The sequence below is a fragment of the Cucurbita moschata genome, unplaced genomic scaffold (genome assembly GCF_002738365.1).
Source record: "Cucurbita moschata cultivar Rifu unplaced genomic scaffold, Cmos_1.0 Cmo_Scf00015, whole genome shotgun sequence".
Taxonomy (NCBI): Eukaryota; Viridiplantae; Streptophyta; class Magnoliopsida; order Cucurbitales; family Cucurbitaceae; genus Cucurbita; species Cucurbita moschata.
The window spans coordinates 1,864,888-1,890,206 of NW_019268531.1; the positions used below are offsets into that span (position 1 = coordinate 1,864,888).

At 38.5% G+C, this 25,319-nt stretch overlaps 5 protein-coding genes across 8 annotated transcripts in view; 4 read left to right on the forward strand and 1 right to left on the reverse strand.

Annotated features, from left to right (window-relative positions):
• The window catches only part of LOC111453808 (purple acid phosphatase 5-like), a 3,063-nt gene extending 1,814 nt beyond the window's left edge, over positions 1–1,249 (forward strand). The window contains exons 6-8 of the mRNA XM_023095047.1: positions 54–274; positions 393–514; positions 887–1,249. Coding sequence (XP_022950815.1) covers positions 54–274; positions 393–514; positions 887–1,076 — 533 coding nt within the window. The 3' untranslated portion in view covers positions 1,077–1,249. The remainder of the gene's footprint in view (positions 1–53; positions 275–392; positions 515–886) is intronic.
• A 753-nt stretch (positions 1,250–2,002) lies between these two features.
• LOC111453482 lies at positions 2,003–7,954 on the forward strand. The gene is made up of 13 exons (XM_023094601.1): positions 2,003–2,267; positions 2,484–2,642; positions 2,870–3,121; positions 3,245–3,364; positions 3,618–3,698; positions 3,983–4,078; positions 4,250–4,345; positions 4,482–4,535; positions 4,616–4,819; positions 5,360–5,485; positions 5,745–5,810; positions 6,364–6,660; positions 7,198–7,954. Exons 1-13 carry the CDS (start codon positions 2,205–2,207, stop codon positions 7,669–7,671), a joined length of 2,088 nt encoding a protein of 695 aa, XP_022950369.1. The 5' UTR covers positions 2,003–2,204; the 3' UTR covers positions 7,672–7,954.
• Positions 7,955–12,472: 4,518 nt separating this feature from the next.
• LOC111453153 (protein SHI RELATED SEQUENCE 1-like) lies at positions 12,473–14,759 on the reverse strand. Of its 3 annotated transcripts, none has more exons than XM_023094126.1 (3): positions 14,133–14,759; positions 13,302–13,979; positions 12,473–13,048 (listed from the first exon to the last, which is right to left on the reverse strand). In XM_023094126.1, the coding sequence occupies exons 2-3, from the start codon at positions 13,876–13,878 to the stop codon at positions 12,654–12,656; spliced, it is 972 nt and encodes a 323-aa protein (XP_022949894.1). In that variant the 5' UTR covers positions 13,879–13,979; positions 14,133–14,759; the 3' UTR covers positions 12,473–12,653. The 3 variants fall into 3 exon arrangements, with proteins under 3 accessions (XP_022949894.1, XP_022949895.1, XP_022949893.1); XM_023094127.1 differs by having other exon boundaries at positions 13,302–13,952; positions 14,133–14,758; XM_023094125.1 differs by lacking the exon at positions 14,133–14,759 and having other exon boundaries at positions 13,302–14,102.
• A 3,857-nt stretch (positions 14,760–18,616) lies between these two features.
• LOC111453463 (probable methyltransferase PMT27) lies at positions 18,617–22,002 on the forward strand. Its single transcript, XM_023094583.1, has 8 exons — positions 18,617–19,827; positions 19,933–20,082; positions 20,181–20,451; positions 20,547–20,657; positions 20,776–20,950; positions 21,033–21,305; positions 21,391–21,585; positions 21,671–22,002. The coding sequence occupies exons 1-8, from the start codon at positions 18,628–18,630 to the stop codon at positions 21,885–21,887; spliced, it is 2,592 nt and encodes an 863-aa protein (XP_022950351.1). The 5' UTR covers positions 18,617–18,627; the 3' UTR covers positions 21,888–22,002.
• A 684-nt stretch (positions 22,003–22,686) lies between these two features.
• On the forward strand, positions 22,687–24,065 carry LOC111453155 (GATA transcription factor 6-like). Of its 2 annotated transcripts, none has more exons than XM_023094128.1 (2): positions 22,687–22,881; positions 22,978–24,065. In XM_023094128.1, exon 2 carries the CDS (start codon positions 23,005–23,007, stop codon positions 23,884–23,886), a length of 882 nt encoding a protein of 293 aa, XP_022949896.1. In that variant the 5' UTR covers positions 22,687–22,881; positions 22,978–23,004; the 3' UTR covers positions 23,887–24,065. The 2 variants fall into 2 exon arrangements, with proteins under 2 accessions (XP_022949896.1, XP_022949897.1); XM_023094129.1 differs by having other exon boundaries at positions 22,687–22,847.
• The last annotated feature ends 1,254 nt before the right edge of the window (positions 24,066–25,319 follow it).

A 25,319-nucleotide genomic window follows, 5' to 3' on the forward strand; every position in this document is an offset into this window, starting at 1 on the left:
AAAAAAAAAAAAAAAAAAAAAGAGCTCAGAATGGAGATTTGTTGATCTTTCAGGAACATATACTCCACAATATGAGTGGCTACAGAAGGAGTTTACGAAGGTGAATAGAGAGGAGACTCCGTGGTTGATTGTTATGGTTCATTCTCCTTGGTATAATAGTTACGAGTACCATTATATGGAAGGGGAGAGCATGAGGGTCATGTTTGAGTCCTGGTTTGTTCAAAACAAAGTTGATCTTGTTCTTTCTGGCCATGTCCATGCTTATGAGCGTTCGGTATTTCAGCTTCCTCCTTTCTCCTGTTATTATTTGCTTTGAAGTAATTTGTTTTGGTAATTTTGTGAGATGAGGATTTGATAAATATTGAAGTGAAGTAATGTTTTGTTTGTGGTAGGAGCGAGTGTCCAACGTGAGATACAATATAACAAATCGATTAAGCACTCCAATTAGAGATAGTAATGCACCAATATACTTAACAGTCGGTGATGGCGGAAATATTGAAGGCCTGGCTAATCGGTGAGTATCATTATACGTTCTTATCTTCTTCTTTTTACCCCTTTTAACCATAGGAATTGTTTTGATGGTATGTTCAAACGAACAAGCCTTAAACAGGTACGAAATAATTAGTTATCTCTTTTTGAGCCTCTGGTTTTTAGTAATTCCATGGTGATATTTTTTAATGTAGGAGACTAGTCTTATATAGTAGGAGACCTTTTAAAAGTACTATTTGTTTTAAAACTAATAATTGGATCAACCATCAACTTTTGGCATGACAACACGCATCTTTATCAATAAAGTTACCCCACTCTTCAATTCTGTTTTGGGTATCAAAGGAAAATGTCCTCTTGTAGTTTGAATATACAGAGAGGTTGTGTTTGGTTTTTTCAGGTATACAGAACCACAACCAAGCTACTCAGCATATAGGGAGGCAAGCTTTGGACATGCAATGCTTGAAATAAAGAATAGAACTCATGCATATTATACATGGCACCGCAACCAAGATGCTGAGCCTGTTGCTGCCGATTCACTTTGGATATATAACAGACACTGGTACCCTGAAGATGAGAGCTCTCAATAGCTTTTGATGAAGAAGCTTTCCGTGTGTTTGTCGTGTTTGGTAGTGCTTTTGGATTTCATACGAGTCTGTCAATAAGATAGGTGGTTGCCTTTCATTTTCAACCTTCTTATGGTTCGTTAATTACCATCTTGTTGTTCACAGAACATATAATAAAATACCTAAAATTGACACCATTTGTTTTGTTGGTGGTATCATACGCTTTCCTTGTTCATGAAAAAACCAAACGTTGAAGCTTTTAATAGACATTTTGAATTCCAACTCCACTCTCCAAAGGAACAAATCGGATGGAAGAAAGATTCCGAATATTCAGCTAAGGATGTGAACACCTCTCTCTTAATGTATGCGTTTTAACATCGTGAGGGTGACGTAATGGTGAGTTTTGACTATTACAAATAGTATTCGAGCCCGACACTTAATTATGTGATAGCAAAGATGCAGCTCCCAATGCATGCCCCTAAATAGTGGACTTATTTGACATTTTTAAAATCCACGAACTCTTGAGTCTAAGACATAGCAAAGATGCAGCTCCCAATGCATGCCCCTAAATAGTGGACTTATTTGACATTTTTAAAATCCACGAACTCTTGAGTCTAAGACGGTAGATAAATTAATTTTAATCACCTTCAATTTAAAGAAAATAACATCACTACTTCTACCTTAAAGGGTACATATAGCATTTATTTTATTTTATTTTATTTTATAGATATTAATAATAATTTCCAGCTAAACATCGTAAGCTATGTGGAGACTCGAAACTAAGCTGAACATGGCTTAGCCCAAATGAATCCTCTCAAGACCCCAAGCCTATCACCATCTATCTAGAAGACGGATCCGCCCAACTAAATTGTTGTTGAGAAGCCCAGCTCTAACGTTTGGGCCAGTCGTGAGCAAGCCCAATTGTTTAAGTACCGGCAAAGTATCAAACCGCTGTACGTAGCGGCGTCGTCTCCGTCGCATCTCGTGTTGAAGGGCCGAGGGCGTTCTCCTCCTCCTTAATTTGGTGAAATTTTGGAGGCAACTATTGCTTTGATTGCCTGAGTGTGAGGAAGGACCTAATATTTTCCGAGGTGAACTGTGAATCTTCCGATTGAACCTACAGAAGCTGAAGGTCAAAGAGAATCGAACAACATGAGGAAGCGAGATTTAGCCATTCTTATGCTCTCAGCCTTCGCTATTTTTTTCTCCCTTCAGGTTTGCGATTTTCTTTTTTTTTTTCTTCTAATTTATGCTCGTTGCTGTTAGTTATCGAAGAGAGTTGTTGATCAGGACTTCTTTTGACTTCATCTATTGGCGTTCCTTGATTTTGGAAATTTGTTGCTGTTTAGACGATACTGTGTTGTGAATTTGCATTTACCTTCTCAATTTCGTACAAGAGTGACTGATTGTTGCGTTTCACTTGAATTTCAGCACGAGGGCGATTTCTCGTTTAGGGAGGCGTGGATGCATCTGACTGATGAGTACCCAATCAAGTATGAGGGAGATCGTCTACCGCCACCAGTCGTGGCCGATCTTAATGGTGATGGAAAGAAGGAGGTTCTTGTTGCGACGCACGATGCTAAAATTCTGGTAATCACGAGTCCCGTACCACATTCATTTTGTTTTATCCAATCACGCGTGTTTTCTTATGGAGCAACTGGGTCGTTTATTTAGCCTGCTGCAATGTGAAATGTGTATATTTTCTTTCTGCAACATATGGTTGTTGGATTTGGAGAACATGTTGCTGGCTTCTAGGGCGTTTTGTTAGTCAATCGGCCATGTAGTTTGGTTTAATGAACTTTGAGTGATCGTCTCAGGTTTTGGAACCCCACAGTAGGCGAGTAGACGAGGGATTTAGTCATGCACGTGTACTGGCAGAGGTCTCTTTGTTGCCTGCTAAAGTACGCATTTCATCTGGTAGACGTCCTGTAGCCATGGCTACTGGAGTTATTGATCGGCATCCTAGACAGGGGCAACCAGTGACACAAGTTCTTGTTGTTGTTACATCCGGTTGGTCTGTGATGTGTTTTGATCACAACCTCAAATGGTTATGGGAAACGAATCTGCAGGTTTGATTTTATGAGATGTCTGCAATGTTCAGTGTCCTTGAATATCCTGTATTTTCTTTTTTCTATCATTCTCTTTGGATCATTTCGCTTACTAATAGCCTAGTTCTTGGTGGCATTTGACAGGAGGATTTTCCACATAATGCTCACCACAGAGAGATTGCGATCTCTATAAGCAATTATACCCTAAAGCATGGTGATTCAGGATTGGTTATCGTTGGTGGAAGAATGGAAATGCAGCCACATGTATGTCTTATTGCAATATGGTTACTTAAGATGCATTATATTTATTCACTCCTTATACTAGTTGGAATCCTGCCGGATTTGTGTTTTTTCCTCTATGGTCAATATCAGGAAACTTTCAATTGTTTCAATCATATAGCTAATGATTAATCTACTGGAGATAGGATGTTGCTAAAATAAACCAATTCATAATGCCTTTTTATTGAGTATTCACCACTATGCAATCAACATGCCTTACCAAATTTATTCCATGTAGATTTTTATGGATCCCTTTGAAGAAATTGGAATTGCAGAAAAGAACGCTGAGCAGCACAGAAGAAGTGCTACTGAAAAGGAGGTATGAGCTTCTTTTTTTTCTTTTTTTTCTTTTTTTTTTTGTATCAAGAATGTTTGAAGTGTCTCTTTCATCTGCCTTCTGTGTGGACAATGCTGATGATCAAGAGAACTGGGGTTTTGAAAAGAATAAACTGATTTGTGTTTTTATGCTGTTTAGTGATGAGATTGCTCTTCTGAACTTTGGAAAGTTTTTTACTTAATTCTATAGTTGATAGATTGTACATTTTCTGTTAAATTAAATATTAGCAGAAGATGGTTAATGATGAGTAAATGCATTCTATGTAGACTTCTGAGAACTCCGGGACAGTAGATTTACGTCATTTTGCATTTTATGCATTTGCTGGTCGATCTGGTGTGCAGCGATGGAGCAGGAAGAATGAGGTGATTCTACTTATTATCTGTTTCTTGCTCTTTCATATTATTTTTTGGGTATTTCTTCACTGAACACAGTTATTTCAGCAGAAAAATAGTCATTCCTTTTTGTGGAGCTACAATTAGTTACTCTCTGTAGATAGGCATTCACTTATTAATTATTTTATCTTCGTGTTTCAGAACATTGAGGCACATTCTTCAGATGCATCTCAGTTAATTCCACAACATAATTACAAGCTTGATGTTCATTCTCTGAATGCTCGACAACCTGGAGAGGTATGGCCCATTAGACTGATTCTTGTACTGGCATTGATTAATACTGTTAAAATTTCACGTATAAGCTAATATTTAATGAACACTAGTCACAAGTTTTTACTCTGTGCGAGAAGCTCCTAAAGCTTTGAAATTGCAGTTTGAGTGCAGGGAATTTAGAGAGTCAATCCTTGGAGTTATGCCACACCACTGGGTAAGGTTAAACGTACTTTTCCATTGGCATTTTCTGGTAAACAATTGATTGCTTTTATAATTTGTTGATCTTTCGAGCAGGATAGGAGAGAAGACACCATGTTAGAATTGGCTCACTTCAGGAGACATAAAAGGAAGGCACTGAAGAAAACATCTGGAAAATCAGTTAACTATCCTTTTCACAAGCCTGAGGAAAACCATCCTCCAGGGAAGGACTCAAGTAAAAGGATTCCCAAAATTATTGGTAGTGCTGCAAACATGGCTGGTTCAGCTAAAACTAAGAAGGTACTCTCCCTTGTCTTTATTGCATTATGATGTATAAATTCTTGAATCTTAAACAAAATAGAGCTCTGGAAATCATGGACCCATATGGCAGTAACAAAGCCAGCATATCTGACTTCAGAGAGTTAAATGTCAGAAACCTCATCTTTGAAACAATATTTTTGTTTTTCCCCCAACTGCTGTATTTCTAATATTAGGAACTCTCTTCTTGAAAGACCTTGACTTTAAAAAGCTTTAACTTTTTAGCACAGCTCAAATCCTAGTCTCTGTGGGCAAGCTAAGCTTTTAGATGACACTTTCAGGTTCCTGATCCTTGTTTTTAATTTTTGTCTGAAGGATTTTTTTTTTTCCTATAGGAAATATAGTTTGAGCTAAAACTAATATAAGATAAAACTGTTCCATTTTATAGTACAACAAAAGTGAGGGGTGAGGATTTGAACCTAAATGCCTTAACCGTTAGGATATGCTCGTGTTAGCATAGAACTGTTCTGTATCTTCAATTATTATTATTTTTTGCATAACCTGTTATTTCATATGATGCAGCCTCTTCCTTATGTCCCTACCATAACTAACTATACCAAGCTTTGGTGGCTTCCTAATGTTGTTGTGGCTCATCAAAAAGAAGGGATAGAAGCTCTGCATTTAGCATCAGGGCGCACTGTTTGCAAGGTGTTCATCCATTAACTGCTAGATTTTCATGAATGTGTAATGGGCGTTTTGCATTTCATCACTATAATAAAAAGATATTTATTGGTTGCTACGAGAGAATCCTATATGTTATTCTTTTTCTGAAGATTTTTTCAAAAATATTTTTTTTGCTTAACCACTCATTTGTTCTTTTAGTTCATAATGCACACATGAATATTGAAAATTCTACTTTTACTTACTTCTGCTGTTACTTGCTGAAAATCATTATTGATTTTGCCAGCTGCATCTTCAAGAAGGTGGTCTTCATGCTGATATTAATGGAGATGGAGTCCTTGATCATGTTCAGGTGCACATGAGTTTTCTTTACATATATATTTATGTGGCTATGGGGCAAAATACTTGGTTCCCCAGTTATTGCAATGTGTACGGTTCAGTTCTAAATAATCTTGTATTTTTTTTTTATTCATGTTAAGATACTTTTAGTTTTAGTATTTCTGATTTCATGGGGGAAATAGATATTTTTTTAAAATTTTATTTTAATTATTGTGCGTGGTTTTCCTTGATGAGTGAACTCTCAGATATCCCTGCATCAGCTGATTCAATTTTCTTTATTATCTGACCTCCAAGTCTGATATTGCGTACATGTCTAACCTGGTTCCTGATTCGTGGCCTTTTCAATTGCATATGAGTTCAGATCCCGCTAATGTAGCCATTTTATAGACATTCAATTTTTAAAACCTTAATGTGTAATAAAGAAACTGAATGCATATAATCTGAAAAGCATTTGGATACCGCTGTTGAAATTGTGTAGCATTTAACTTGCATGTTTTCATATGCAGTCTACATTTAGTATTAATTATTTCAATTTGGCAACGAATTTCAAATTATTGAAAATCCAGGCTGTTGGAGGGAATGGTGCTGAGCGCACTGTGGTCAGTGGATCAATGGAAGTTATTCAACCTTGTTGGGCTGTTGCAACCTCTGGGGTGCCTGTACGAGAACAACTATTTAATGCATCCATATGCCACTATTCCCCCTTCAACCTCTTCCAACACGGAGAACTTTCAAGATTTGGCCGTACTCCAGACATGGCTTCTTTAGAGGTTGCAACTCCCATTCTTATTCCAAGAAAAGATGGTCACAGGCATCGCAGGGGAAGCCATGGGGATGTTGTTTTCTTGACCAACCGGGGAGAGGTACTGGCAAATCAGCAACTATTTGAACCCATTTTTTGTGATTAATTTATTGTGTGTTCAATTTTATTTCTTTGCTCTATGTTTTTCATTCGCATTTTCTTTCCATTAGATATGTTGTTTGACATGCTTAAATGAAAATATATCGTAAAACTCCTTGTGAATTGTGTGCCCTGTTTCTTCATTACCGATTCATCCTATAGGTCATAACAAGGGGGTGTTATTATGTTTAATCAAGAATTAGACTGCTCAGATTTAAACCTCCATAACAAGTTTCAAGCACGTCAGTGAAATGCGAACATGAAAATAAATCACCTTTAATCTTTGCTTGTAATGTTTCGTTCCGTGTTTGTGCTATCAAAGTAACCAAAAATCTTACATTTGGTTGAAAGTCTCTCATCTTGCCTGCAACCTTTTGCAATCAATAAATTGAATAGACTTCATTCCTCTTTATGTTTATATGAACCTGCAACCTTTACATCTCCCCATTTTCCTTCACCCATGTGATTTGATTGCCTTCCGATGTATTGTTTGCTGCAGGTAACATCATATTCACCTGGATTGCATGGTCATGGTGCCGATTGGCAGTGGCAAATATCAACTGGTGCTACTTGGTCAAATCCTCCATCTCCATCAGGAATGATGGATGCTGGTACAGTGATTCCCACACTCAAGGCAATCTCCTTGCGAGTGGGCGACAGTCGAGAAATGGTCCTTGCTGCAGGAGAACAAGAAGCTGTAGTCATATCCCCAGGGGGAAGTGTACAAGCGTCAATTGATCTTCCCGCCTCGCCAACTCATGCCCTGATCTCCGAGGACTTCTCGAACGATGGTCTTACCGATATTATCCTTGTGACCTCTACTGGTGTGTATGGCTTTGTCCAGACCAGGCAACCAGGGGCCCTCTTTTTCAGCACGCTTGTTGGTTGCCTCATACTTGTAATGGGAGTCATATTCGTTACCCAACACTTGAATTCTATAAAGGGAAAGCCACGGCCATCCGCCAGTCGGTAAGCAAGTAAGAAACAGTCGAATGAAATGTTTTGGTTTAAGAGATATTAACGGAGGATCACTATCGTTGCGTCATTTTCGTATATTTGGAGATGTAATTTATACAGGAGAGTAGAATGTAAACCCATCAAAAGATTTTCAGCCTGAACCCTTTTTGTACCTTAGTTTGATTGTAGATTCCTTCCCCCCACCTCCATCTCCGTCAATTAAATTTGAACATTTTAGCACTGCAATCTGATCGATACTTCTGCCTAGATATACGCTACATAATAGTGCCATTATCTGAGCTAAATTCCCTTGAATGTTTAAAATTCTTTAAAGCTGTGTCTATGATCAAATGTATGCGTAATTAGGGGTGAAATTCTGCTTCCCTTAATTCATTCGAGTTGATGTTACTGTAAAAGTATAGGAAAGCATTTGGAAGTAATAAGGAAGATGAAGTCTAATCTCCAGACTCACATCTCAGAAGTGAATCTACGAAAAGATCTCTGTTCCCATGTCCAACCCTACAAACCAAACCAACGCTGAAAGTAAAAGTACAGAGATTAGACAAGTTTGGGAAATTACATCCATACCCATCCTATTATTAAACAATCTATAAAAATAAATAAAATTAAAATGTATGAATATTAAAAAAAATAAAAGAAAAGGAAATAGAGTTATGGAAGGAGAATGAATGATGAATTGAGCAGAAAACTAGATTTCTTTTTCTTCTTTTCTAATGAAAAATAAGGCTGTTTTCGGGGGACAATTTCTGCTTCTATGACAAAAATTCAGTGAAAATATTTTGGATGGTTGTTTTTCTAAGATTTTTTTTTTTTTTTTTTTTTTTGGATTATGAAAATATGGATGGTGATTTCTTTTTAAGCATAATCTTGAGTATGCTCTTGAACGAGTCCATCTAGCATATGCATTTTAATGTAATGAGCTAAAGTGAACAGTATCTACTAGTAATAGATCAGGTTAGACATCGAGTAATGTGCCAACAAGTACATTGGGTCGCAAGGGTTGGTTGGATTGTGAGATTCCACGTTTTAAAACCGTGAAACCGTGAAGTTGACGCGTTTTAAAACCGTAAAGTTGACAATTATACATATCTATTAGCAGTGACCTTGAGCTATTACAATAATACCATTATATATTTACTTTACGTCGAAACCTAATTTGATATTCAATGCCCTAAGCTTGCACAAACTCTTACATGAATGTGTTACCCCTTGTAAAGACCATCAATGACATACATGGTATCTCTTTTTTTAATTTTCATGCCTTGGGCTAATCATCTTCCATAATTGTTATTCTTTTCCTCATTGCTATCAGACTAAAGAAGATAAAAAACTAAGCTTTTATAACTTTTCTTTTCCAACTTTTCCCATTCACTTTAGAGTCTCAATCATATTAGGGGACAAAAGAAACACTTGTTTGTGAGTCACCCAACCTTTTCACTTTTTCAATATGTTCTACCAAATTTCGTGTCAAAACTTGCTTTCAATAAAATTGGTTACTAACCTGTCACGAGCACCAGGCGTTCACAGTTGAAGCCTTAGAGTTGGCTAAATTTGATAATAATTTATTCGTGCATGAGACTTTTATGCGATTATACGGGGATAATTAGGAGTTCCAGGCCAAAATCTAATCCAAAATCTGACTTGATTGTTGGGGTTTCAGATAACGGTAGAACTGACCTATGATTTATGATTATACATGTGAGCATCATTAAGGAGTTCAATTTCCTTTTAGTGTACCTGTCACAAATGGAAAAAGCCCATAGTATACCTTGAGGTTTGGCAAAACTAAGCATGCATGAATGTTATGAGAATTATAACTTATGTGAAGGTCCCACCTCGATAGTCTACGATACAATATAGGTCAACTTTGATGAGAAAGAGACTAGCAAAAAAAGAACAAAAAAAAAAAAGCAATTAAGAAGACCTAAAGAACCTAAGAGAAATTTCGAGGGTTGGAGGTCCATGTAGGACCAAGAACTAAAACTCGAACGAGTTTCCACTAAATTACCCTAAGTTGAGCTTAGGTTGAACAAACAAACCTAGTGCATAGCCCAAGAAAAACTTACCCTAAAACAAAATAAGAGACTAAACAAAACGAAATATGAACTACCAACAAGTTGCTTACTAAGTATGTAAAAAACACTGAACCCTTTTTCTTAAATTTTCTTTTGAGACGGATCATGACCATTGGCTATAGAAATCATGTCATATCCAAGTCTAGATTTTCTTTTGTACACGTCTTGTAATTGTTGTGTTTCACATATTTCAAACCGTCTAAACTTGCAACAACACCGCATACACATGTTGACATATTTAAAATTTTATAAATTTTTATTATTCCACATCGGTAAGTAATGGACACTAGCTCGAATGATTCGAAAAGCAGACGGTTCGAACGGTAGGACAAAAATGGAAAGGAAAGAAACATATATGGATTGAGAAATGAGGTGTGTGAGAGTAGATGATGCCAAAAGCTTAGTTTGTAAGGAAGAACAAAATGTTAATGGAGATACAAGGTTGACAATTTTAGGCACCGGCCTATACTATTTCCATGCTATAATAGAGTGGCCCTATGCAGACCTAAATAACCAACAAATTTAATTTCATCACCTTTACCATCATGTGATACATTACATAATTATTAATAAAATAAATATATACTAAATAAATAAATAAATAATAGATTGAAGAGACAATTGATGAGCAGAAGAAGCAAGCCCCTGAGGCTGATTCTGAGCCTCTGACCCATTGCCCTGACTACGTGCTTTTACCAAAATGGCCTTCCAAAAACAACTCTCACTCTTTCACTTTCCCTCTCTCTACAAACCCCTCGCTGACTTTTTAACTCATTTCATCCATTGCCATTTGCCATTTGCCATTTGCCATTTGCCTGCAACTCCCCATTTTTCTGTGCGTCAAATGTCACGCGGAGGAGGAAGAAGGAGTGATTTTAGGGTGTGGCCTAAGCTATAAGGGGCACTCTCCCCTAATTTTAAGGGACCACCCCCCACCCCTCACCCCCAGTTTCTGTTATGCTTCCACCCAGCCCTCAAACCCTACCTACTCTCCCTCTATATTTGCGGGCTGCCCTTCGCTTTCCCCAGTCCCCACCACTCAACTCACCCTTCATCTTCTTCTAACAGCATAAACAACATTCTCTTTTCTGGGCTTTCATGAAGTTCCCATTTTCTGAGCTGATGAGGTGAGTAATTTTCGTTTTGTGTTTCACTGTTTCTGGTAAAAAAAGATGAATCGCTTCTTCTTCAATGGAGTTGGGAAAACACCCAGTTTTTTACTTTTTACTGTTTCTTTTGTGGGGTTTTTTTCTTTTTATTTTTTTTTTTTATTTGAATTCCAGAAAATGATATCCGGGTTGGGATGATCAAGGAGAACAAAAACAAAACCTCCAAATCCTATGATGCTTGCTTTTCTCACATAAAGTAAAGTATAATAATAATAATATTTATTCATTCATAGAGTGAAAAAAATAAAATAAATTGTTAGCTTTTTTACACTTTATGGGTAGAGTTTGTGTGTGGATGTGTTGTGGAATGTCGCTCTCATTCATACTGTATAAGTTGTGTTATGATTTGACACCAATTTTCTGAAATTCACCCATAAATAGTCAATGCTTCCCTTCCCTTCCTTCTCTCCTAATCCCTTCTTTCCTTCATTTTTAACCTTTCTTACTCACTAATACACATTCTCCCTTGTTCTCCTGAACCTCTCCCTACACGTTTTAGAAACCGGAGCCCAAAGATAATAATATCTGTTAATACTAATAGTGGGTTTTGTGGGTTTCGGCTCTTACACGTAGAGGCACCGGAAAGATCCTATTTTTTATACACAATTCCAAAATGCTCAACCATCACTGGTGAACATCAACCCAATCAACCTAAATTTTCAGATCTTAATGCACATCATCGTGTTGGGGGGCCGGGGGATGATAATTTTCAGACAGCAATGAGAAAACGCAATTCAAAGAAATGAACTCATAAGATATTGTTGTATTATTATTATTATTATTATTATTACGTATAAGAAAAAACAGATGTCAATGATTGGATTATACACACAATACAACACAACACATTTATTGTATAAACAGAAAACATATAATTCCAGAAATTTAAGGAAACTTGTATTGAAGGATATTCAGACAACTAATTATTCCATTCCATAAATAGAATAATCACCGGAGGAACCCTTTTGATCGGTTTACGTAGAAGAATGGTTGACATGCAAACATGAGATCAGATAATGAGCTCAGACAAAGAAGAAGAAGAAGAAGAACATCAGAATGACAATTTCCAGAAGCTAAGGTAGGGCTTTTAATTTATGCATGGCAAGGGACCGAAAAATGAAGAATTATTCAATGAAATCGTCACAATGCAAGTTGATATAAACTACGAACGCGAAAGGTAAAGGAAATGAATTGAAGGAAAAAAGGAGGTGGAAATTTGAAGAAAATAATAATAAGTGAAAATGAAAAGAGAAAGACAAGAAGGAATAATAATAATAATAAGAACAATGATGAAAACTATAAATAAAGAAAAATAAGTGAAAAAAACACTTACAGACACAGCACAAGACTCTACGCAACCACAAATATGTCGTACACCAAAAAACGACTTCGGATTTCAAGAAGAATAATTTTATATGTTCAAAACTACGCATTGAAATTTGAACCAAAAACAACATTTTAATCCAAAAAAACATAAAACAAGACACTTTTCACCATTATTTTCCAATTTTGCTCTTAAACATAATGGAAGAAGAGGGGATGATAAAGCATCGTGAAGTGAAGGGTTTTTTTTTTTTTTGTTTTGTTTTTGGGTTTACTACAAATTTTAAGCAGATCTATTGAAATGTAGACATAATAAACAGAAATGGAGAAAGAGTTCGTGAGATCAGGAAGAGTTAAATGAAAAATGAAGCTGCGTAGCTATAGCTTAGCAATGTAGTTGTTTTTTTTTTTTAAGATCTTGGTGGTAGGAAGAATTGCGTACCCGCCATGAAGCTATTCAGCGGCGTTGAATATAAGGAGGAGGGATCGAGCAAGGGTAATGCGGCGGAGGAACCACCGCTTGCGGTGGTCGCATCCGTGGCGCCGGTGATGAAATTCAATGGTTGCACTCCACTACTACTCCCACCACCACCACCACCACCACCACCGGATGAGGTCTCAGCTGGTGGAATGTAATTAGTTTCGGGTCCTTGATCGTATAGAATTCCCTTGAAAACATGTCCTCCGATATTGACCGCCGTTTGATACGCGTATTGATCGTCGGATTCGTCGGTGGAGCTCACACGAACGCAACGGAATACTGCTGGTGAGTTCAACTCCGCCGGGAAATTCCCAATTTCTAACCCTAAAAAATTAAATACAATATTTTAGTTAGAAAAAAAAAAATGGAAGATTAGGGATTAAACACAGAGGATGAACTCGTCAGGATACTGCATAACAGTAAGTAAAGAAGACAGAAAAAAAGGTGATGGGGTTTACTATAGCGAGAGGAAGTTTTGACATCTGCAGCACGCAATCTAAAATTATATAATTAAATTAAAAAAATAAATAAATAAAAGTGGGGGAAGGGATGATTGTATTTGTATTTGTATTTGTACCAGAAGTGTTGTTGGGGATGAGAGTGCAGGCGAGAGAAGAGGAGGAAGTGGGGTTATAATCTCTATGGCGTTTGGGATTATTGTCGCCATGAAGGTGAAGTTGATGCTGGGTTTGTAAGGCGGCGAGTTTCTCTTGGCGTTCGCGGCGCTTGGCGGCAGGGACCCAAGTGCTTTTCACATGGGTTTCGCAATGGAATCCTCGGCTCTTGCAGCAAGTCCTGCACCGCATATGGACACAGTCTTTTTTAGCTTGGTTGCCACAGTCTTGGCAGCTGATTCCTCCTCCCCCGGATCCTGACCCAATCATCATGAAATTGCCCGATCTGGAGGAGGACTCATCGGAGGTTCGAACGGGTAGTGCGGCGGAGTAAGGAGTCCGGGATTGGGTTTGGAAGAGAGGCTGTTCTTGTTGAGGGTGCTGGTGGTGGTGGTGTTGTTGTTGCCATAGCTCCACGTTGCCCTTGTACCAAAACAAGGTCTCCGGGTTTGTGTCGTTGTTTTGTTGGTGCTCTTGGTGGTCTTGATGGTCTTGGTGCTCTTCTCTTCCTCCTCCACCTAAACTGAAGAAGCCAGACATTGTTGCTCCGACCCAGAATTTGTGGGTGACCTAAAATCCATAATCAGAGGGTCCAACCCCTCCTCCCCCCCTGCCTGAATTGGGGGCGCTTGAATTATAATCTTTTTGAAAAACAAATTGAAAAGGAAATGAGACTAGAATTGGGGTTTTGGGGATTTGGTAAATAATAATCGTGAAATTAGTTCGGAATGAAAAAAAGAAAAAAAAAAAAAAAGAGGAGAGATGGGAAGGATGTGTGCGTTGTAGTTAATTACCAAACTGCTGCAGCTGCTGGTGCCTGGTGGCTGCTGCTGCTGGCTGCTGGCTGCTGCTGCTTCTGCTGCTGTTGCTGCTGCTGGGTGTTAGTGGGGGCAGCGTTAATCACGCTTTGAATTCCCCTTTTTTTCAATTTTGCCTCTTCCTTCTCTCAGTGTTACTAATACATCCACATTTATGGCCCAGAATTACACCTCTCTCTGCAACGCCGCCATGCCTTTCTCTTTCTCTCTCCTCTGCGCAGTTTTCTTTTCTTTCTTTTTTTTCTCTTTCTCTTTTGTTCTCTTTCTCATAACCCGATTTAAGTCCCCATCCAACTCCCTTTCTCTCTTCTTCTTCCTCCTCCTCCTCCTCCTCCTCTCCTTCCCCATGGATCCCAACTCTCAAGTGCTCACATCATCTTCATCACACCCATCTATAATTCTCCCCTCATCTAATGGTTCTCCCACCTCCACGTGTCACCGCACCAGCTTTTGCCCCCATCCCTCCCCTTTCGCGAAAAACCCGCTCACTTGTCTGTGACAACCGTTCTATGATCTATTTTCCTTTTTCTTTTTTTTTTCTTTTTTTTCTTTTTATAAATATTCTCTTTAGGGTTAATTTGTAGGGATATAAACCCCCTCCCCCTTCCTTTTCTTTTACTTTTATAAATCTACCCCCATACTTTATACTAATTATTTCCATTTCTCCCCTATTTATACATTTAATAATTCAGGCCCAGCCACCCCTTAACCAAACCACCCAAACTGGACCCAATCGGGCTTAAGCTTAACAATTAACCCACAAAAACAACAATAATAAATTAAATTAAATATTATTATTTAAATGACCTTCTATTTATTACGAATTGCTTTTGGGTCCTCGTTCCCCGCTTTCGGACTTATGTCTCAACTTTCATCAGATAAAAGGCACCCCCATCCACAAAAAATATATCTAAATTCAATAAAATTAAATTAAAATCTTCCCTTCTTTTTGTCTTTCTTGTATTTTTTTTTTAATTAATTATTCTTTTCATGAAATCTTTAAACCAACAAGTTTTTAGTATCCACGAGATTCGAAACACAATTGGTTACAAAATATTAAATTATTGAGTTGGCCTCTCTAGCTTGAATTTAATAATATTTTCTATTTAAATTCGTAATTTATATATATATATATATGAAATAATGCGTGGAGGACATTTGGGCAGTGACAACCAGGCAATATGAGGTTGAAATTAAAAGGAAATAATCAGATATTATAATTAAATAAATATTGTTCACAGTTGATGGCGTGGCTTTACAAGCTTACACATCGCCACTTCTCCTCGTACCTTTTATTTTTTTAAAATAATCAATCTCCTTTTTGGCTTCCGCCTGCGTTCCTTTTATTAATTATTTCTATCCGTTTCAATTTTTAAACCAAAAATAAAAATAATAAAAGAAAAAAAATGGATTTCAAATATAAGTATAGTTAGAGGTAACATGTGTTGGAGACAATATGTGAATTATAATTAACCTAATATCTTAGTATAGTATATAATGTCACGTGATATCTTATTGTATTTATTATATGCTTTTTTTTCTAATTACAATACTAATAAAACAAGCGAATATTTTAAATTTTAAATTTAAACCAAGTGCTATTTTTTTTTTTTTAATTTTATTGAAAAAAAAAAAGAAAAGTAAAAAAAGATGTCATTGTCAGGCTTTTGGAGGCAGGTTGGCAACTAATATTGTGCGTGCTATCTATCAACAATAGTGTTTGCTATGGAAAGAGCTACCAGAATTCATCCCCTAAAGAGGAAACATCCATTTTTATTTTCTAAAAATACCAACCTATTATTTACTTTATAACATTAATTTCAAAATCTTCAATAATTTAAATTCTTTTTTTTTTTATTAAATATATATATATATATATATTTACATATTTGGTTTGAAAAGCTGAGAAAGAAAGAAAGAGAAGAAGTGAATGATTTGTGGGAGTCCCAATAAGCGTTTTAAAAGCTTATGAATGAATGAATGAATGAGTGAATGAATGGGCTGTCGTCTTCTTCCTCGAGCCTTGTGTTTGTTCCCATGGTTGACTACCAGAGCTGAAGCCCCAGCCCCAGCCCCAGCCCCTTGCCCTGCCGGCTGGCTCCTTCGAACAAATCCCAAAGTTTACCAACCTGAACCCATTTTGAAATGCAAAAATGGGAAGCAAATGAGTCACTGTCGGGGGCTGGGGTTTGATTGGATTGGATTGGAAACTGGTAGCCCATGTGATCACTCTCTCACCGTTTCATGCTCTTCTTTTTAACCTCATTTTGTATACCCTACAAAACTTCCCTCATTTCTAAGTATGCATAACTTTAGTGCAACAGAAGAGAGTGAGTGAGTGAGTGAGTGAGTGTAGCTCATACTTGATTCATTCAAATCAAATTATTTGGAGTTAGGCGGGTCCTAAAGTGTGAACACCACCTACCTTACCTTTCTTTTTAGCTTACCTCCTATTAATCAAAGACTTAAAACGAATCTTTCAAATCTTTCTTCACTTTTTTTTGGGACACTCCCTTTTTCTCCATTACTATTACTTACTCGTTATTTACGTCTTTAATCAACTAAGCAATGCTCAAATTGATTAACTATTGAAAATTTTATATGGGTTTTGGAATATAATATGAAACATGGGGAACAAAATAACTGATTACAAAAAAGTGTCAAGAGTCTATGAGAAATACCTATTCTTAAGAAGGGTAGATGCTATTTTGAGTTATACAACAAATTCTTGATGTTGTGAAAGTAGATGCCATTCTTCTTCTTTAAGGTTCCTCATCATGCTCACATTCTTCTTCTTTCTATTTGCTAAAAAGACAAAGATTCCTATTTCAACGTTTTTTCTTTCTTAAAAGTTTTCTTTAATTCAACGAAGAAGATTTGAATATTTGATTGATATGTTTGAAATAGTTATGAGTAGATAAATAATGAAAAGAAAAAAACAAAACATGAGGTTGTTTTTGTTGGTCATAGGTCGTAATTAAACTGTAATAAATGGTTAAGGTAATTCAATTAACGTAAGAAAGAATCAAAGTCCTACAATTGTGGTTTGGTTTGACAAGCTTATTGAATAGGCAATTAAATGAAGTGGGTTTAGTTTATATTGCACACTCAATCTTAATTATTGAGAATCCGAATAAAATTTTGTTTAATTTATATTCTCACATTAAGTTTATGAAAAGAATAAGGATTTGTTTTGACATAAAATCAAGATATTGATTTCTAAGCCTGAAAGGAACAAACACTATCACATAATATATGAGAAGAATAATGTTACATTAAAATTATATTATATTATTTAAAAAAAAAATTGCATGGTAGAAAAATAAATAAAAAAAAAAAAAAAAAAAAGAAGAAAAAAGGATGATTATAATTAATGCGTTATGGTAGGCATTGGAGGAGGCAGGCAGCTTAAACTTAAAGCAACAAACTGGTAGTATAGATTTGATGATAGTCCCTACGATGAGCAAGTAGGGCCATTAAGGTCGTTGACTCATCGAGCTTTGCGCCAAATTCCCATTATAATGGCTTAATTATGGACATCTTCATATTTCATTGGCCTGCGTCTCTTCTTCTTCTTCTTATGATGGCCTACTTTAGTTAAAACCTTTCAATTATAATTAATTATTGTTCTTATGCTAATAAACAGCTGCATATTCCTATTCTTATTTTAATACTCATTCACAATCATCGTGTTACACTCGTTCCTCTCTCAAATCAATGTGGGATCTCGCAGTTTCATTTCACTCTTCAACCAATGTGGTATCTCACAATCCTCCTTACGGGCCTAGCATCCTCGCTAACACTAATACCATTTGTAACAACTCAAACCCACTGCTATCAAATATTATCCGCTTGCCTGTTATGTATCACCGTCAACCTCACAATTTTAAAACGTATCTATTAGGGAGAGGTTTCTACACCCTTATAAGGAATATTACATATATTTAACATCAACGTGACCGAAAGATTTTTTTTTTTACTGATATTTTAAGTGAGTCATAAGGAAGAAGAAAATGTCATTTTAGTTTACGAGGAAATAAGAATCCACGTCGGAATTTAGAGCTTTTAATATTAATGTTCCTAATTTTGTTTTTCATTTCGGCCAACTCCTATTGAATGGGCTGGGTTTCTAATGGGCCTTTCTCTTTTTACTGATTCGGCCCACGGCCCACTGATTTAATAATAATAATAATAATAAAACAAATAAATAAAAAGAAAAGGTGGTGGGAGATAAAAGAAGGGTGCATGCAATACATGCAAAGGCGGAGGCACAAAAACAGGAAGTTTGTGAATGGACAATTGTCCCCTTACAAACATGTCTTCTCTCCGAGTCTTTTGGATCTCCGAAGCTTCTAAATTTAGAATCCTTTGTCTTCTCCATCCTTTTCTCTCTTCCCATACTACTATATCTTTCTCACTCGCCATACCCAATCTCCAACTTCCTCCTTTTTTCACCTTTTGCCACTCTGTTATGGCTCTCGGAAGGCCTCGTGGTAGCAAGCGATCGTCCTCTTCTTCTTCTTCCTCTTACGCCTCCACTGTTACGACTCTCGTCTTCTTATCCTTATGCGTTCTCGGAGTATGGATGCTCACCTCCAACTCCGTTCTTCCCCCGCCGTCCACAACTCGCACTTCTTCCGACGAAACCCAACTCCCCAAATCCCAAGAGAAGGATGCCACTTCCGTGTTCGAGGATAATCCCGGTGATCTCCCTCTCGATGCTATTAAATCCGATGACGCTGTTAATATTATCGCCGATGATGGTTCTAAGGACCAGGAGTCGAGAGACGCCAATGAGGCTCAATTGTTGGAGGAGACTGTAATGACTCGAAATCAACAACGGGATGACGCCCAAAAAACAGAGGACAAATTAGATTCAGGAGGGAGCCAAGAACAAAGCAATGAATCCACGGAGAATTTGGAAGCCAAATCCAATGAAATGCCTTTGCAAGTTGATGGTCAAGAACAACAAAAGCAAATACAGGAGGAGCCTGAAAACAACGCTAATTCACAAGAAATTCAACAAGCGATTTCAAACGAAGAGCAACTACCTGCAACCGATGTACCAGAAAACAGTGGAGACACTCAAAATGATCAACAGAAACCTGAATCTGAACCCGAAAAAGTCCCGCAAGAACCCGAAATTCATAACCAGGATGATGACAAGGCTCAACAAGAGACACAACAGCAACAAGAACAGGACAACTCGAACACGAGCGACAATAGTAAAAAGCCGACCGAGGATCAAGAATCACAGGGAACTGAATCCAAGGGGAGCCAAGAAGCCTCAAAGGAAACAAAAACGGAAATCAAAGTGGAAGAGACTACCACAGCAGGGTCACTTGAGAGCTCGGTGATACCCAAGGAGTCAAAGGAGTCTAAGAAATCGTGGTCGACACAGGCTGCGCAATCGGAGAACGAGAATGATCGCCGGAGGGAAGAATCGAGCAGCGACGGTAGCATCTACGGATACACGTGGAAGCTCTGCAATGTCACGGCAGGGGCTGATTACATCCCCTGTTTAGATAATGAGAAAGCCATTAAGAAGCTGCGAACGACAAAGCACTTCGAGCACCGGGAGAGACACTGCCCGGAGGAGGGACCCACATGCCTGGTTTCCCTCCCGGAGAACTACAAAACATCCATCGAATGGCCTCAGAGTAGGGACAAGGTAATGATATGTAGATAGATGACATTGTGATTTGTGATTACTATTTGACGAATCCGTCTGAATTGGATCATATCATGAGCTGTCCGTGTTCGTGAATTGCCACAGATTTGGTACCACAATGTACCACGCACAAAGCTTGCCGAGGTGAAAGGCCACCAAAACTGGGTCAAGGTTACCGGCGAGTTCTTGACTTTTCCCGGCGGTGGTACTCAGTTCATCCACGGCGCTCTACACTACATAGATTTTCTTCAACAGGTAAGAAAAAAATGATCTCCAACTTGGCATCAAAATCAAATTCCATTCTTGATTTCAATATTAGATCCAATATAACTTAAGATATGAAATGAGTGTAGTCTTTACCTGATATTGAGTGGGGAAAGAAGACAAGAGTGATATTGGACGTGGGCTGCGGAGTTGCCAGCTTCGGCGGCTATCTGTTCGAGAAAGACGTGCTTGCAATGTCGTTTGCACCGAAAGACGAGCATGAAGCTCAAGTCCAATTCGCCCTTGAGAGGGGAATTCCAGCCATTTCTGCTGTCATGGGCTCACAGCGTCTGCCATTTCCAAGCATGGTTTTTGATCTTATTCACTGCGCTCGATGCAGAGTGCCTTGGCATGAACAAGGTTATATAATCAACCATGGACTTCTCTAATCTTCTTAACTTATAATTACAGCTCGACAGTTGGGAAATCGAGACGTTTTCTTTTCGCCGATGCAGGTGGGATGCTTCTCTTAGAATTGAACCGAGTGCTGAGGCCGGGAGGGTTTTTTGTTTGGTCTGCAACTCCGGTGTACCAGACCCTAGAAGAAGACGTTGAGATTTGGAAAGGTAAGTAAGTTTATAGACAAGAAACAGAACATGTTCAACAAACAAATAGATTCAGAAGCGTTCTTAGATATCTACCTCGCTGGCCACTTGAATGCTCATTGGTTATTTTTTCCCTCAGAAATGTCTGCTTTGACAAAGTCCATGTGTTGGGAGCTTATGACAATTCAGAAGGACAAGTTGAACTCCATTGGAGCTGCCATTTACAGGAAACCAACCTCAAACGAATGCTACGATCAAAGAAACGAAAAGCGTCCTTCCATGTGCAAAAACGACGACGATCCTAACGCAGCATGGTAAGTGAGCATTCAGGACATCTCAAGTTTAATTGTGTTCAATGGGTTTGATTTGATTTAGCATTTGGACTTCTATTTTCAGGTATGTGCCATTGCAAGCATGTATGCACCGTGTGCCGGTTGACAATGCAGCGAGGGGAAGCAACTGGCCAAAACAATGGCCTCAGAGGTTGCAAGCACCTCCTTACTGGCTAAACAGCTCCCAGATGGGCGTTTATGGCAAACCAGCTCCTCAAGATTTCTCAACTGATTATGAACATTGGAAAAGAGTTGTGAATAAAACTTACATGAATGGATTAGGCATAAATTTGTCCAACATCAGGAATGTGATGGATATGAGATCTGTTTATGGCGGGTATGAGAAAATCCTTCTGTTTCTTCTTATCTCATCCACAAAACTTATACTTTCGACTCGAAACATTTCAACATTGTCCTTGCAGATTTGCAGCAGCTCTGAGAGACCTTAAAGTCTGGGTAATTAACGTAGTGAATGTAGACTCTCCCGATACGCTTCTGGTGATCTACGAGCGCGGTCTCTTCGGCATTTACCATGATTGGTGTGAATCCTTCAGCACATATCCAAGAACATATGATCTTCTACACGCTGATCATCTTTTCTCAAAGTTGAAAAAGAGGTAGAATAAGATACTCCAACATTTCCTCATTTTAAGCTTCTAGTGCATAGATAAAGATTCAAGCCTGACCTTTTCTCTTGTATAGGTGCAAATTGCCTCCTGTCTTAGCAGAGGTCGACCGCATCGTAAGACCTGGAGGCAAATTGATCGTCCGAGATGAGTCCAGCACGATCGGAGAAGTGGAGAACATGTTGAAGTCTCTCCGTTGGGAAGTTCACTTGACCTTCTCCAAAAACCAGGAAGGGCTGCTGAGTGCTCAGAAAGGCAATTGGCGACCAGATATCTACGCAGAGTCTTCCTGATTTTGTACACAAACACGCACCCATCTAATGGAAGTGCCCTCTACAGAGATTTGTAGACCAGCTACAATCTTTGGAAGAGTTGCAGTATGTAAACTAGGCACATACCTCAGCTGCTTCCAAACTGAGAGTATTCCATTAGAGAAACAGAGAGAGTTTTAGTCCACAAATTGTTAGGATTATCCATAATGTTACAAAAATATGTCCACAAATTGGGCATAAGTTTTCTTATAATATCAACTCAAATTCATCTCCCTCTATTCAAAACCATCTTAATTGTGATCAAAACTGTTTAAATTTCTATTAATCTGTCGCATTATGTTCTTATGAACAAGAAGAACTCTGAAGCATGGTTGAAGGGGTACCTGTGATCCACAGCCATCCCTATCCCTTCCCTCTTTCTGCACGTAAAGTCAATACAAAACAGTCTCCTTTTACTGTCCCTTTGTACTCGTTCTTGGGACTTTGTGAAGATTCCCAGTTTTGCAGAAGATTACAAGAAGAAAAAGAACACCCACTTTTTCAATCTTAATTTCACTTCATCAAATCTCCTCAACGGCTACTTCTTTCTGTTTCTGTCAGTTTCATCTCCTACAATTCTTTCTATCTCTACTGCTTTTGTAAAAGACGAGCAATCCAGATTGTATTTATGAAGGGTGCATGAAAATGTTTTGGAAGTGTTTGAAATTTTAGACATGTAAGGGGGGGAAAAAGAGAATTGGGTTAAGGTTGTTTGTTTTGGGTGGAGTTTGTATAAAGGGACTTATCACTTATGGCCAAATACAAACTCTGCCTCCCCCACTTGCTGTTGCGCCCACTCTCACAATGGATGGCTTTGCCTTCTTCCTTTATTCTCCCAACCACCCTCACCCATCGGTTCCATGCGTAGGATCCATGATAGCAGAGTAGAAAAGAAAGCAGTCCCATAAAAGGAGAAACGGGCAGTTTCAGACCAACGCCGAGGTCTCGCCGCCATTCCTTCCCTTCATTAAATGCTGTACACTTTTACCCAATTCACCATTTCTTCCATTTCCCTTTCTCTTTGTTTCCTACGTTTTTCATTCTGCAAATTCTTCTCTTGTTTTGTTGCTAGGTTTGCTTGTCTACGGAAATTGAATGCATGGAGGCTGCGTTGAAGATGGGTCTCATCAACAAACCCAGCCCCAAACTTCATTTGGATGAGCTTCGGTCTGCAAACCCGCAAAGCTCTGCATCCCCCTCCTCCGATTACATTTTTGTAGACCAACTTTTCAACTTTTCAAATGAAGAAGAGGAGGAGGAGGAGGAGGCAGAGGGTGAAGAGAAAAACAACCATTCCTCTGTTTCTGCTCCCCTGCAACTTCAACAACACCGTGAGAGCGACGAAAATTCCAACCACAGCTCCACCAATTCCTCTGGAGATGTCTTTTGGTCTGTTTCTTCAAGAGATTTTGAAGACCTCGAATGGCTTTCCCATCTCGTCGCCGACTCCACCCAAGAAGAATACTCTGCCGCACCACTGAACTGCTCTGTTTTTTTGACAGAGAAACCCAATAGTTACCAAAAGGAACCAACCCACCACGCCCCCACCCATCCGAATTTTGAATCTAATCTCAACACCCCATTTCCCTCAAAGCCAAGAAGCAAGCGAGCAAAAATCCCCGGCCGAGTCTGGTCATTAACGAATTCAATTTCTTCTCCATCGTTATACCCACCACAGGCGAAGAAACCAAAGAAAAACCCAGCAGAGGAAGGTTCCGGCAGGGTGCTGGCGCCGCGGCGGTGTAGCCATTGCGGCGTTCAAAAAACCCCACAGTGGCGAGCTGGTCCGCTGGGGTCCAAGACTCTGTGTAATGCGTGCGGCGTACGGTTCAAATCCGGGCGGCTTTTTCCCGAATATAGACCGGCTTGTAGCCCGACGTTCTCGAGCGAGCTTCATTCAAACCACCACCGTAAAGTACTGGAGATGCGACAGAAAAAGGAAACGGAGACGGCCCACTCCGGTCCAGACCCAACCCCGTAGGAGTAGTGTAAAAGAACCAGAATAGACGAACCCGGTTTAAGTTTAGTGGTGCAGTGTGTAAAAAAAATGTCATTTTCAGGGAGCCTCATTAGGTGCGGTAGGTCATCGGCGCTTGTTGCCAATTAAATTACAACAGCTTTTATTAATATATTTATCCCTTCCCTTTTTTTTTTCTTATATAATTTTGTCCAATTTTTCCAAATTATTATTATTATTATTAATATTTTTAAAGTAAGATATTGCGTAAGTTGTACGCTGTGGCAGTGCTCAACTGTGTGTGGAATCTTGAAATGGAACATTTTGAGAAGGGGGAGGCTTTGTCCAACACGTGTCACTAACTTCTTCTTGTCGTTATCTTCCAAACATTAACGCCGTCTTCAATATAAATTTGAAATAATTTAGATTTAATTTTAAAATTTAAAGAGTAAATAAGTAGGAAGTTTAAGGCTAAATTTGTAAATTAAGCCTATTATTATAGGTGAAAAGAAATGAAGTATTAGAGAAAAAACAATAAATATGATGTGAAGGAAGAAGGCAAGCAGTGTCAGCCACTAGGACAAAAGAATAAGCGGGCCCCACCCCCACCCCACTCAAGACTGTTTGAATTTGTGGTCCACTTTTTCCCCACTTTGCCCTTCTCCCTTTTAATCATTCTCACGTGCGTGGAGATGCCCCCAACTCCCTCCCCTTTCTCTCTCTACACACCTAAATTCTTTCTTAAATAATTCAATTCATTATTCTATGCTTCCCACCCTATTTCATAACCCCAAAGCGTGCGTCCACCGTTCTCGCTTGCACACCATTCGTTGTCTAGTTTTGATATCATTTTTAATGGTAGACTTTTCCTTATAAACTTACCAAACGAGTCTATTACGGAGAGAATTTCACATATTTGTGATGCAGGTTTCATTATTCTTCTACCATTAGTGAGGAATTTCACATATCACGTTTTAAGTGGTATAGAATTATAATGATATATTTATTTTGTGCCCATGATAATTTAACGTTAGCATTAATCGAATTGAATAAAGTAAAAAAAAACACCCTACTTTATTATCATTGATCAATCAAAGAAGATGATATTAGTATTACAATGAGACGTCCCTCCCTAAATCTCTCTTTTTCTTTATTCTTTGTGATAATGCAAAATCCTAAACTTGGAAACTTAGTTTTAAGGAACAATAAGGTTTGGTTGTTTTTCAAGGGATTAAATGTTGAGCAAAATCTTAATGGTAATATAAGTTCGCTACTCTCTCGGGCCTTCTTTTCTAGGCCCTGCTTTCCTCCCATCACCGCCGCCACATCCCCATATCCAACAAAAACTCCTACTCCCTCCGCCGCCAAAACCCCAACCTCCACCACTTCCTCCGCCTCCGCCTCCCCCTCCTCCTCCTCCACCACCACCTCCTCCCCCTCCTCCCCCTCCTCCTCCA

Excerpts from the sequence above, each read along its gene's own strand:
- LOC111453482 (XM_023094601.1), top strand. The coding sequence starts at position 2,205 with ATGAGGAAGCGAGATTTAGCCATTCTTATGCTCTCAGCCTTCGCTATT. Across the intron at positions 2,268-2,483 it reads CTATTTTTTTCTCCCTTCAG|CACGAGGGCGATTTCTCGTT; the intron begins GTTTGCGATTTT and ends CTTGAATTTCAG. Across the intron at positions 3,122-3,244 it reads TATGGGAAACGAATCTGCAG|GAGGATTTTCCACATAATGC; the intron begins GTTTGATTTTAT and ends GGCATTTGACAG.
- LOC111453153 (XM_023094126.1), bottom strand. The coding sequence starts at position 13,878 with ATGTCTGGCTTCTTCAGTTTAGGTGGAGGAGGAAGAGAAGAGCACCAA. Across the intron at positions 13,049-13,301 it reads CATCCCCAACAACACTTCTG|GGTTAGAAATTGGGAATTTC; the intron begins GTACAAATACAA and ends TTAATTTTTTAG.
- LOC111453463 (XM_023094583.1), top strand. The coding sequence starts at position 18,628 with ATGGCTCTCGGAAGGCCTCGTGGTAGCAAGCGATCGTCCTCTTCTTCT. Across the intron at positions 19,828-19,932 it reads GGCCTCAGAGTAGGGACAAG|ATTTGGTACCACAATGTACC; the intron begins GTAATGATATGT and ends GAATTGCCACAG. Across the intron at positions 20,658-20,775 it reads AGACGTTGAGATTTGGAAAG|AAATGTCTGCTTTGACAAAG; the intron begins GTAAGTAAGTTT and ends TTTTTCCCTCAG.
- LOC111453155 (XM_023094128.1), top strand. The coding sequence starts at position 23,005 with ATGGAGGCTGCGTTGAAGATGGGTCTCATCAACAAACCCAGCCCCAAA.